General features: G+C 43.3%; 1 protein-coding gene and 1 pseudogene across 1 annotated transcript; one reads left to right on the top strand and one right to left on the bottom strand.

The window, feature by feature from the left end:
• Positions 1-3,578: 3,578 nt before the first annotated feature.
• Positions 3,579-11,494, bottom strand: part of LOC110334274 — an 8,863-nt pseudogene continuing 947 nt past the window's right edge.
• Positions 6,657-8,097, top strand: Nkapl (NFKB activating protein like). Its single transcript, XM_021215945.1, has one exon. It carries the CDS (start codon positions 6,709-6,711, stop codon positions 7,900-7,902), a length of 1,194 nt encoding a protein of 397 aa, XP_021071604.1. The 5' UTR covers positions 6,657-6,708; the 3' UTR covers positions 7,903-8,097.

Genomic DNA, 11,494 nt, shown 5'->3' with positions numbered 1-11,494 from the left:
AAAAACAAAAAAACAAAAAAAAAAAAACCCTAACCAACACAGGTCCTTCCATAAGAACAGCAGATGTGGGGGCTGGTGAGATGGCTCAGCGGGTAAGAGCACCCAACTGCTCTTCCAAAGGTCCTGAGTTGAAATCCCAGCAACCACATGGTGGTTCACAACCATCCGTAAGGAGATCTGACTCCCTCTTCTAGAGTGTCTGAAGACAGCTGCAGTGTTCTTACATATAATAAATAAATAAATCAAAAAATTATTTAAAAAGAATAGCAGATGTTCTTAACTACTGAGACGTCTTTCCTGTCTCTTTGTCAGTTTTTGTAGTTATCCATTAGAACTTTATATTGAAATACTTGTACAGATGGATGAGCCAATAGAATGTCTGAGATTTGCTAAAGCAAACTTAAGGGAAAAAAGAAGGTAACATAAAATAACACAAACGTGATATTTGTTGAAGCTGGGCGAGAGGCATATGGAGATCCATTGTAACGTTCTTTGTACAGTTACCAAAATAAAAAATAAAAAAATAAAAAAACCACTTCCGTAGCAATTTTCTTTCTTTGTGTGTGTGTGTGTGTGTGTGTGTGTGTGTGTGTGTGTGTGTGTGTGTGTGTTTTGAGACAGGGTTTCTCTGTATAGCCCTGGCTAGCAATTTTCTTTTTAACTAAGCAAGGTCCTGCCTTACTTCATTAGTGAGTAATTCAGTCCATAAACTACTAAGTAGGGCTAAAAAGAGATGGAAAAAGAGATGGCAGCTCAGCCCAGAGGGAAGTCCCATGCCCCATTCTGGTTTAAGCTGCTGTGATAGGTATTAATCTTGAGTGGATTTTAAAAACCCATACACCTGCTATACTGTGGTCACAAATGGAATATCGTCTTGATGGATTCGTTATAGGATGACATAGCTCGGGTGGGGGTGAAGAAAAGGAGGCAGAGCCTAACTGGAGAAAGCGGGTCTTTGATGCTTTGCCCTTAGGGGCTATGACTTTCTCTGTCTTCTTCATGTATTCCCTTTCTTTGTTTCATAGTAATCTAAAAATGTACAGAGCCCCTGCCTCCTCCGATGGCCACCATCCCTTTCCTGCTACAGTGGACTGAAATCCACCTAAAACCATGAACCAAATAAATCTTTTCTTCCAATATCAGAGACATTGTCACAGTATCACACAATTAACTAATATATAAGAGGCAGTAGTTGCTTTCTCATAGCTGTGATAAATACCTGACAAGAAGCCACTTCAGAGAGACACATCTAGACTCTCAGTGTGAGGGTACCGTCCATCATGGCAGGAACATGGCAACAGAAGCAACATGAAGCTACTCGGTCCTGTCTACATCCTAGCATATCGGGAAGCAGGGAAAGAGGAAGCCTGATGTTCGTCTGGCTCTCCTTTTCTTTGTTCTGTGACTCCAGCCTATGTGACAGTGCCACCACCCACATCACTGTGCTTCTTCTCCCCTCAGCCGGTCCTCTCTGGGGACGCCAACACAGTCACATTCAAAGGTGTCTTGGTAGCACCACACGTTGTTTATTCATTTGGGAGATAGGTGTGTATGCATACCCTTGAGCGCATGATCCTGATGGTGGAGGCCACAGAAAAACCTTGGATTTCAAACTCCATTGCTCTGAACCTCACCACGTAGCCTAGGCTGGCTGGCCAGAGAGCCTGGGTGATTCACCTATCTCAACCTCCTTGGCACTAGGACTACACGATTTTTTACACCAGTGTGTGGGGAAGTGGACAATGAAAGGTAGCCTGCTCCTCAGTTGGGCTAAGGCTAGAAGCCCCAGAGACCCTGAAGGGATGGTCAGAACTTGGCCTGCTCCCGGGCACCAGGCTCCTGTCATGAGCCACAGCTCCCTCCCCACCCCCCTCATAGATTTGTAGCCATCGGTCACATAAGGGCACCACTCCAAGCCCCTCCACATGTAAATGAGGGAAAGGACATGACCTGTGGTCACATAGGCTCAATACAGAGATGGCCATTCTAATAAGGTACCTAGAGGCCTGGAGGACTTTGCCAATAAGCTTTCTTCCTTCCCAGACACTCCTCCCTGCAAAAGGTATTTAATCTCAGGCTCACACTGAGAAATGAGGTATGGCTTTACACATCTACTTTCCACCATGTCAATAAATGATTTGGAACCACAGACTGTCGCTTTTCATCAGAATCTGCCGTGGGGAGCCATGGAGAAGGCCTTCGCCTACAGAGCTGAGCCCCTGCCTAATCTTCCCTAGAAGGCCTCTCTGCACTCCCAGTCACAACCGCCACTAAGCCCAAGTCTGCTGCCATCAAGCCAAGGACAATCACCTTGAGACCAGTTTCCCCCATCTCCTCTCTGCCCTGGTCCTGGGCTTGATGAGCCCACGGGCCCAGATTCTGTTCTCAGCTCTTCCGCAACTTCCAGCAGCACTTGGGTGTCCAAGAGCTTGGGAACTCCGTGGTCCCAGCCATTTCTCAGGCCCAGGGACCCCTGGGACCATACCTCAGACTCTGCTTTCCCACTCCCCACCCCCACCCCGAGCAGCATCCCAAGGCGTCCCTAGAGCCCAGCACCCACCACAACAACCACCACAACAACGTGGGGTAAGTGCAGTCAAACTCCCCAAGTCCCACCTCATCGAGCTGTGGAGACCTGCGACAGAGTGGATGCCCAACACTGCACCAGTTGTGGAGATCTTGCCCAGCAATTGACTCCCGCCTTCTTTATTGACGAAATCAAAAAACCAATTAAGAAACCAGACCTTACTATCAGCACCTCCCCCTACAATTTACAAAAGGCCTTACGGGAGGGGGGACAGGGAGGAGCATAACAAAAGCCGGTTATAGAAACTCTAAGAACGATGTGTCTATTTCAGAAAGGAAAAAAGGAAACTGAGTTACAGTTGCAGCACTTGGGAAGTAGAAGTAGGAAAATCAGGAATTCACACTCATCCATGTTTCATACAGCCTGGGCGACAGGACTCAGTCTCAAACAAAGCAACACAAAACAAATTTCTCAAGGACAACCTTCACATTCTCATCCAGTAAGTTAGGTAAGACGGGTCTTAACCCCACGTGCAAAGCAGTCAATGCTGCGCAGAAAGACTGATGGTTGCCGAAGTCATGTGGACGAGCCAGAATGCAAATGTGTTTTCTGTATGGTTTTAACCACTGTACAGACATAATACCCATTTGGTGTTTAGCAACCTCATGTTCTAAACACTACTCCATATCAACTCCTTCTCATTTTTGCAAATGATTCTCATTAGTAAATGTCTTAATTGAAGAAAAGAAAAATATTGCCTTTATAGTGTTTTGTGTGCAAAGATCATTAAATATAATCTAGAAAAGCCATCTAAAGCAATTTGGAAGGGAATTTAATTCCAGCTTACCCTTCCTGTTAATTTGTTCTTTTATTTGCTTGTTAGGAATTTCTTAATGGATACCTATTGGGAGAAACTGATATTAAGTGCCTGCTGATTCAACACTGTAATGCCACCAGCACAATCTGTCACGATTACCCTGAATTACATCACAAGTCAACCAGATGAATGTGTAGGACACTTTACAAAATGGTCACACGGGACTCTTCAACGTTATGACAGGAAAAAAAGTTTAGTCTTATTTTTTGGATTGCTATAACTAAATACTTTACTCTGAATGGCTTATAGACCGCAGCAATATGTTCCTTTTGGTTCTGGAATCTGAGAAGCCACAGGCATGTTTCATTCTCAAGTGAGGGCATCGTCTAGTTACGGAAGGAGCAAGGCAGCTCTCTGAAACTTCTTTTAAATCAACGCTGACTCCAGCCATGAAGGCTAAGCCCTCTTGCTAATAACTTCCAGAAGGCCCCACCTCCTCACACCAATACACTGGTGATAAGACTTCAACATGTAAATTTGAAAGAACAAATATTCGGGCCATATACAGAGGTACAGGCAGAGAAATTGTTATAGACTAAAGAAATTATATGCAACTCATGATCATTAAACGGGTTCTCAATTGATTTTGATTTTTACAATCATTATTATTTTATGTGCCTGGGTTTTTGACTACATGTATACTTGTGTACCAAGTGCATAGCTGGTGCCCACAGAGGTCAGGAAGGGGCATTGGATTCACTGAAATGGAATGACAGACCACTGTGAGGCACCATGTGAGTGCTGGGAACTGAACTCCAGTCATCTGGAAGAATAACCAGTGCTCTTAAACACTGAACAGCCCCCGAGTCTAGATTTTTTAAATATTTTTTTTCAAATGAAAGATATTATTAGGACATTATGTCCTGTCCCATTCCTGTTTGATTTCATTTTGTCTCATTGTTTAGGAGTCCTAGTATCAGAGCCGAGTGTGGTAACACACTTATAATCCAAACACTTGAGAGGTAGAGGTTGGAGGATCAGGAGTTCAAGGTCAGCATCAGCTACCTAGCAAATGTGAAGTCAATCTGGATTACCTGAGACTTTGTACGTCTCAACAACAACAACAACAAAGCAAAACCAGAGGGCTGAAGAAATGGCTCAGCAGTTAAGAGTACTTGCTGCTCTTCTGAAAAAACCCGAGTTTGGCTCCCAGCACCGACATCAAGAAAGTTACAGCTACCTGTAAGTGCAGTTATTGGGACTCCAACATCCTCTTCTGTATATACAAATGGTATATACTCACACAGAGACATATAAATCAATAAAATCCTTTCTAAAAGACAAACAGACACAGCTTCAGCAAAGCATCATTTCTAAATTCTGACTTACCTTATTTTGGGAGTTTTTCAGATGAGCCCTGCCTGCTACATTGTAGTGCCTGCTTCCATTTTCAGATTAGGGAACTATTATCTTACGTGAACGTTTGCTGTTTTTAAATTATGGGGTGTAGCCGGGCGGGCAGCGGTGGCACACACGTTTAATCCCAGCACTTGGGAGGCAGAGGCAGGCAGATTTCTTGAGTTCGAGGCCAGCCTGGTCTACAGAGTGAGTTCCAGGATAACCAAGGACACACAGAGAAACCCTGTCTCGAAAAAACAAAAAGCGAAACCAAAAATTTATGGGATGTAAAGTACCTTCAGAAGGTAACTGTAAGTGACTGATTTCTGAAGAAATGTCCTTAAAGAGAAACCTTGTAAACTAATGAGTCTGTTTCTGGAGCAGAAGCCTGTGAACATAATGCTCTGGAATTCACTTAGCTCAGAAACTTAAACTCAAACTTTGGTTCCAGAAGTAATTTAGGTTTTGCTTCCAATAGAGAGAAATAGGATTGTTTGCTAAGTCGCCAGCAACTGAACCTTTGGCTAGGCATACTCTAAGCAGTTAACCCAACACTTCTACTTTTTGATGCAGAATCTCGTAAGATTGCTTGAGTTTTCTCAGATCTGCAGCAGCACCAGGCAGCTGTCAAGTCCCATTGAGACGGGTAGTTGGAGTACAGGCAATAGGAATCCTTCAATAGCTCAGCAGAAAAGGTGGAGACGGGAATGAAAAAGGAATGGTGAGTCACGTGGTGATAAACCTAAGACTCTAAGAAAAGAGCTAACAAAAATCGAAGGGAAGAGTTGGGTGTTTTCCAGATTTCGACTCCACTGGGGAAAACGGAAAGACTCAACCCAAATTTAGATTAAAATCAATGAATTTATTCTTACTGATAGTAAGATGGACTCAGTTTTATGACCAAATTGGTAAACATAGAGGGCAGTGGGAAGCATGAAGGTGGACATTACAATTATCTCCCTTCTACGAAATCTTCAGCTTTGTGGGAAAATTGCTTTGCTCCCTTAACTCTTATCCCCTTTCACGGGGATGGAGAAAACTGCTCGTCCCTTTTCCCACGGGGAAAAGAGGGTTACAAAAGCCAATTATCTCATATCAGGCGCCGCATTCTTTCATTCTTATCTCGCAGCAGTAGCTTCATTCTGTGGAGGATGCAGGCTGCTAGAAACTCAGGGAAATTTTAGGGCAAACATCAACAGCTATTTTAAGCGGTGCCTGGTCCAGAGTTAAGTTTTCTTATCATCATAGCTCTGCTTATGAAAACCTTTAATCTTGGCACTTGAGTGGTGAAGACAAAAGGATTAGGAGTTCGGAATTATCTTTTACTTGCCTAGCAAGTTCCAAGCCAGCAGCATATGATCCACTTAAAAATAAGCAAATAGGGGCTGGAGACGTGGCTCAGCGGTTGAGAGCACTGACTGCTCTTCCAAAGGTCCTGAGTTCAAATCCCAGCAACCACATGGTGGCTCACAACCATCTGTAATGAGATCTGGCACCCTCTTCAGGTGTGTGTACTTACATATAATAATAAATAAATCGCATGGTCTACAGAGGGAGTTTCGGGACAGCCAGCCAGGACTACACAGAGAAACCCTGTATCTAAAAAATAAAAAGCACAGCAAGACAGACAGACAGCAGAAGGACTCATTAATGATAATTCCTTTTGTTTCCCCTGGGGTACTATGTAGGGAATGTAAATAGTGAAAAGTGAAGTGACTGTTCACGCCCCAAAAGTTGAAGAGGGTTCTTGCGCAGGCTCCAGGCCGCTTCCGCTTCCGTCGGAGGCTCAGCGCCGGGGTTCGGACTAGGACTGCACAGGGCCACGCGCCGGAATTGACTGGACTACAGCCCGCCCGTCGCTAGTGCGCCTGCGCTTTGTGCGGGGTGTGCGGGAGCTGCGTGCTCTCCCTCTCCGTGTTGTGACTTCCGGAATAACCGCCGATTGATGGCCAATTGAAGGCACACCATGTCGCCTGTATCCCGATCTCGCCCTAATGACGACACTCTGGGCTCTCTGAAACGACGACGTTTCTCAGAGAGCCCACCGTCGGCCTTGCAGACTAGCCGACCACCTCGGGGAGGCGGTTTCGGCTCTCTCCTCAGCGGGCCTGAGGGGCCCCAGCCTCCGCGGGGTGCTCAGGGCGTCCGGCCACTGCATCTCCTCAGCCGCCCCAGGTCTGGAGAACGACCGCTACCGCTGGGGATCCGTACGCTTGCCTCCTCGTCCTCTCCCATCTGTGGTGGGTACCGTTACCACAACTATGCGGGAGATCGTTCGTGGGCTGAGGACCAGGAGAAGGAAAAGGAAGAGAGCTATAGGCAAAGGAGGCTGAAGGAAAGAGAGAGGATTGGAGAGCTGGGAGCGCCTGAGGTATGGGGACTGTCACCCAAGATTCCTGAGCCGGATTCTGATGAACATACACCAGCTGAAGATGAGGTGAAAAATCAGAAGAGCTGCAGTTCAGATTTTACCAATGAAGAAAAAAGGACAAAGACCAGTCATTCAACAAAGAAAAAAAGAAAGAAAAAGCCTTCCAAAAGGAAGCATAGAAAATATTATGACAGCAATTCAGACTTTGACATTCATTCTAGCTCTGATAGTGATAAAAAGAAAGTTAAAACCAAGAAGAAAGAGAAGAAAAAGAAACATCGGGCAAAACAACTCAAGAAGAAGAGGAGGACTAAAAAAGAATACAATGACATAAGCTGTAAAGCTTCAGAAAGGGACTTGCCAGAAGATGCGTGGATGGAACAGTCAATGAGTGCAGAGAGCATGGATTTAATAGGCCCAGAAGCACCTGTAATACACACCTCTCAAGATGAGAAACCTTTGAATTATGGCCATGCTCTGCTTCCAGGTGAAGGTGCAGCAATGGCTGAATATGTAAAAGCTGGGAAGCGTATACCACGACGAGGTGAAATTGGGTTGACGAGTGAAGAGATTGCCTCATTTGAATGTTCAGGTTATGTCATGAGTGGTAGCAGGCATCGCCGAATGGAGGCTGTAAGACTGCGTAAAGAGAACCAGATTTACAGTGCTGATGAGAAGCGAGCCCTTGCATCCTTTAACCAAGAAGAGAGGCGGAAGAGAGAGAATAAGATCCTAGCCAGCTTTCGAGAAATGGTATACAGAAAGACAAAAGGGAAAGATGACAAGTGACAACCTGTTTGTTTCACTGTGGGACCTTTAACAACAAAGGCTTTGTATGACCAAAGTAATAGTAAATGGTTTTACCATTTACCAGTGCTATTGTTAGTAGAAAGCACTTTTTGAGATGTCATTAGAAATTTTTACAAACATTGCAGGAGAATGACTAAAAAGGTGACTGTCACTTCAGTTCCTGATTTACCTCCCTTTAAAAAAAAAAAGTGTCTCTGTATCTTTCCATGGTTTTTGTTCATAAACGAGTTTGTATTTTGCAAAATAAAAGTTAGTACTACTAAACTGAAGAGTGCCTAGTCCCCATCTGCTACGGTGATTCCCCCCTAACCCCATCAGGAGGATTTCAATTTTTGGAGTCATTCGTCTCAGGACAGAAAGTACATAAGAGCAATGCCCAAGAAGTTGAACCTTTTGGAACTATTTGGATTCAGTGGGCAGTGTTCTTCTGACTGTAGTTAACAGACTTGGTTCAAGAGATGGAATTTTGTAACTGAAAAGTCTGGGAAACTTTCTAGCATAATGTTAATACATCTTGGACTTTTTCTATGGTTTGTTTTCTTTAAAGTGGTTTCCCTTTTAGAACAAAAGAGCTGCCAAATCTCTTGAAAGAACATTTCTTTTTGAAGGGATTGGGCATTTTTCACTTTGAACCAATGCTGTTTCTTCATAAGATGAAAGCAGCACCAAAAGCTGTACGTTGTAAAATTGAGACAGGGTTGCTCTTCATCCGACCCTGTGCCACACTTTCCTCTGTTCCCACTTAGTACCAGTGGGGCGATCACTGGCTTGACCCAAATGGAATGCATATATGTAAATGCCAATGGTATACAAGTCTAATGCTAACAGTATTCTGGTAATCTGTTAATATATACTATTCTTGAAATTACTGATAAAATAGAACTTTTATAACCACTTTCTGGAAGAGGTGAGTTCATTTTGAACATCAGAACCTAGTTTAGTCTGAAGATAGATATAAAAATATGTATATTGTGTTTATCTGTCATCATTAAGAGGTCGAGGTATTTCCTCCCAGAAGCAGGACTTGGGAGTAGTTTCTTCTCTGCCTATATTACTGAAAGTTACTGACAGTTTTATCCACTTCTAACTTAAGGCAATCATACTGAAGTTGGTTTACAGTAGTTTACTTAGAGTGTCATTCATTTCCAGATTTTTATGTATGTTTCATGTGTCTTCACTGGGTCCTAGTGAAGTATTCACTGTCATGTTATCAGTGAAGGATTTTTAAAACAAGATTCTCTGAGAAGCACTGGCTTTTCTGAAAGTTATTCATTAACCACAGTGACCCACCCTGGTAGAGGAGCGAAGAGCTCGTTGGCAGGCCGCCTTCCCATTTTCTGAAGCACCAAGTCCATCTTTTCCAATCATGTCTCAACTTCAAGCAGACTATAATAAACATCTCCCAAAGACTGCTCTGCAAAATTATATATTCCCACCATCTCAATACCATCTTCTGTTTTCCATTTGTTTCACCACAGTGAGAAAAGTGGTTCCTGGGTAGTTCCTCACGAGCACCTGCCCTCAGTTCCCAGCACCCAGTAGGCACTCCATAGGCTGTATACTCCAAGCTCCTCACCAGAGTGCCTTATGTGTAGGTCTTCCAAGGTCACTGCCAGAAAGAATATTTCTGACTTCGTATTCTTAACAAATTTTCACTTTAAAATAAGTGCCATTGCCTGGTGAACAGAAAAGCTGGCCCAGGAGCGCAGCGGGTATGGTCAATGTGGATGCTACACAGTGTGGCTATTGGAAAATATGGTGGGCAGAGGAGATAGACAACCAACAAATGCCTGCTGCACTTTTGAATTTTAAAATGTGTGTGTTTGTGAGAACGTTTGTAAAGAAAAGCTTGACTTTATTGAATCTTGTTTGAAATGGACGCAGGATTTATCCATTAATCAAGAGGGGAAAGCAGAAGACCCAGCGTGCTTAAGTCTTCCGAAGGCTAGATTAGAGCCACCTAGAAATAAAAAACACATGATACAGGGGACGAGACGATTGCAGAGCATGGAAATCTCATTTCCAAGGAAGACCTCATATTGAGCTGCACATAAGAGCTGAGATAAAAGGACACCTTCATTTAGTGTTGTAACTTGCTTTAGGTCTCCCTGAGGGCAGCTGAGGAAAACTGGTGGAAGCTGAGCTTGTACATCTGCACGTTCCATTTCTTAGAAACTGTACCTCACCATATAGAGTGGTAGACACTTTAATTTTTTCAGTTAACAATACATCTTGGAAATGTTTCTGTCGGGATAATATAAACCTAATTTTGACATGTTTTTATTGTTTCCATTGTATTCAAGTGTTATTGGATATAATGACATAATGTCATTAGAAATGAACTCAAGCCAAAGAGATGTGTTGATTCATGAGATGGGGATAAAGAGCAGCCCTGATGGAGAGACAGCAGGCTGGCAGCCCAGGAAAGGGCAAGGGCAAGGACTGTGGAAGCTTTTTCACTCCATTTCATCAGTTGTGAGCGCCAGCCTTGAAACAGATTTCCTCTTTATAAATATGTATTGAATAAAGGGGAAAGCAGTGTTTCAAATGTTGTAAATAAGTGGATAAATCTGTAAGTGGCCCTTAGCCACTGCCAACATAGAATGTATGATCTACTGTGGTCAAACTTGAAAAAGGTTAATTACAAGTTGCAGCACACTGGCGGGGGGGGGGGGGAAGCTATACGTGTAAGAAATTGGCTTTTCAGGGACAGTTATTAGTGAAAAGCTTAAAGTCACATGTAAGATCCTTGCTTTGGTTTGAGTAGGCACTACTGCGGTCTTTTCAATTATAATTCACTGGGTCTCAGACCAACAGTACCAACAACATTTTAATTTTTCAAAATGCTTTATGTCTTTGCTTTTCTGGTCGATGAAAATGGCTTTTTATTTTCCCTTTCAAGAGCAAGGCATCTTTCTCACTATTTCTGATCTTGTAGTTATTTAATGTGAAGTGTTCATATTTGTGTTTGGCTGTTTTATTTGGGAATTTTGTGCTTGTTTTCATAAAACACTCTTCAAATAATAAAAAGTTAACTTCTTATCAAGTGTTTTGCAAGCATTTTTCTTCTTTTTACTTGGTTTTCTGATCTTTATCTTTCTCACTTGAGAAAAGAAGCTGTGATGATTTTTGTATATGCTCGGCCCAGGGAATGGCGTGATTTGGAATTGTGGCCTTGTTGGAGTAGCTGTGGCTTTGTTGGAGTAGGTGTGTCACTGTGGGTGTGGGCTTTAATACCCTAGTCCTAGCTGCCTAGAAGCCAGTATTCGGCTAGTAGCCTTCAGCTGAAAATGTAGAATTCTCAGCTTTTTCTGCACTATGTCTGCCTAGATGCCACTATGTTCCTGCCTTGATGATAATGGACTGAACCTCTAAACCTGTAAGCCAGCCTGTACTAGTCAGGGTTCTCTGGAGTCACAGAACTTATGGGTAGTCTCTATATAGTAAGGGAATTTATTGATGACTTACAGTGTGTAATCCGACTCCCAACAATGGTCAGCAGCAGCTGTGAATGGAGTCCCACAAGGCAAGCAGACGAAGAAGAGAGAGAGTGAATCTTCCTTTTTTTTTT

The sequence above is a fragment of the Mus pahari genome, chromosome 16, assembly GCF_900095145.1.
Source record: "Mus pahari chromosome 16, PAHARI_EIJ_v1.1, whole genome shotgun sequence".
Classification (NCBI taxonomy): Eukaryota; Metazoa; Chordata; class Mammalia; order Rodentia; family Muridae; genus Mus; species Mus pahari.
The sequence above is the reverse complement of the archived record's forward strand: the minus strand, read 5'-3'. Positions and strand labels throughout refer to the sequence as shown.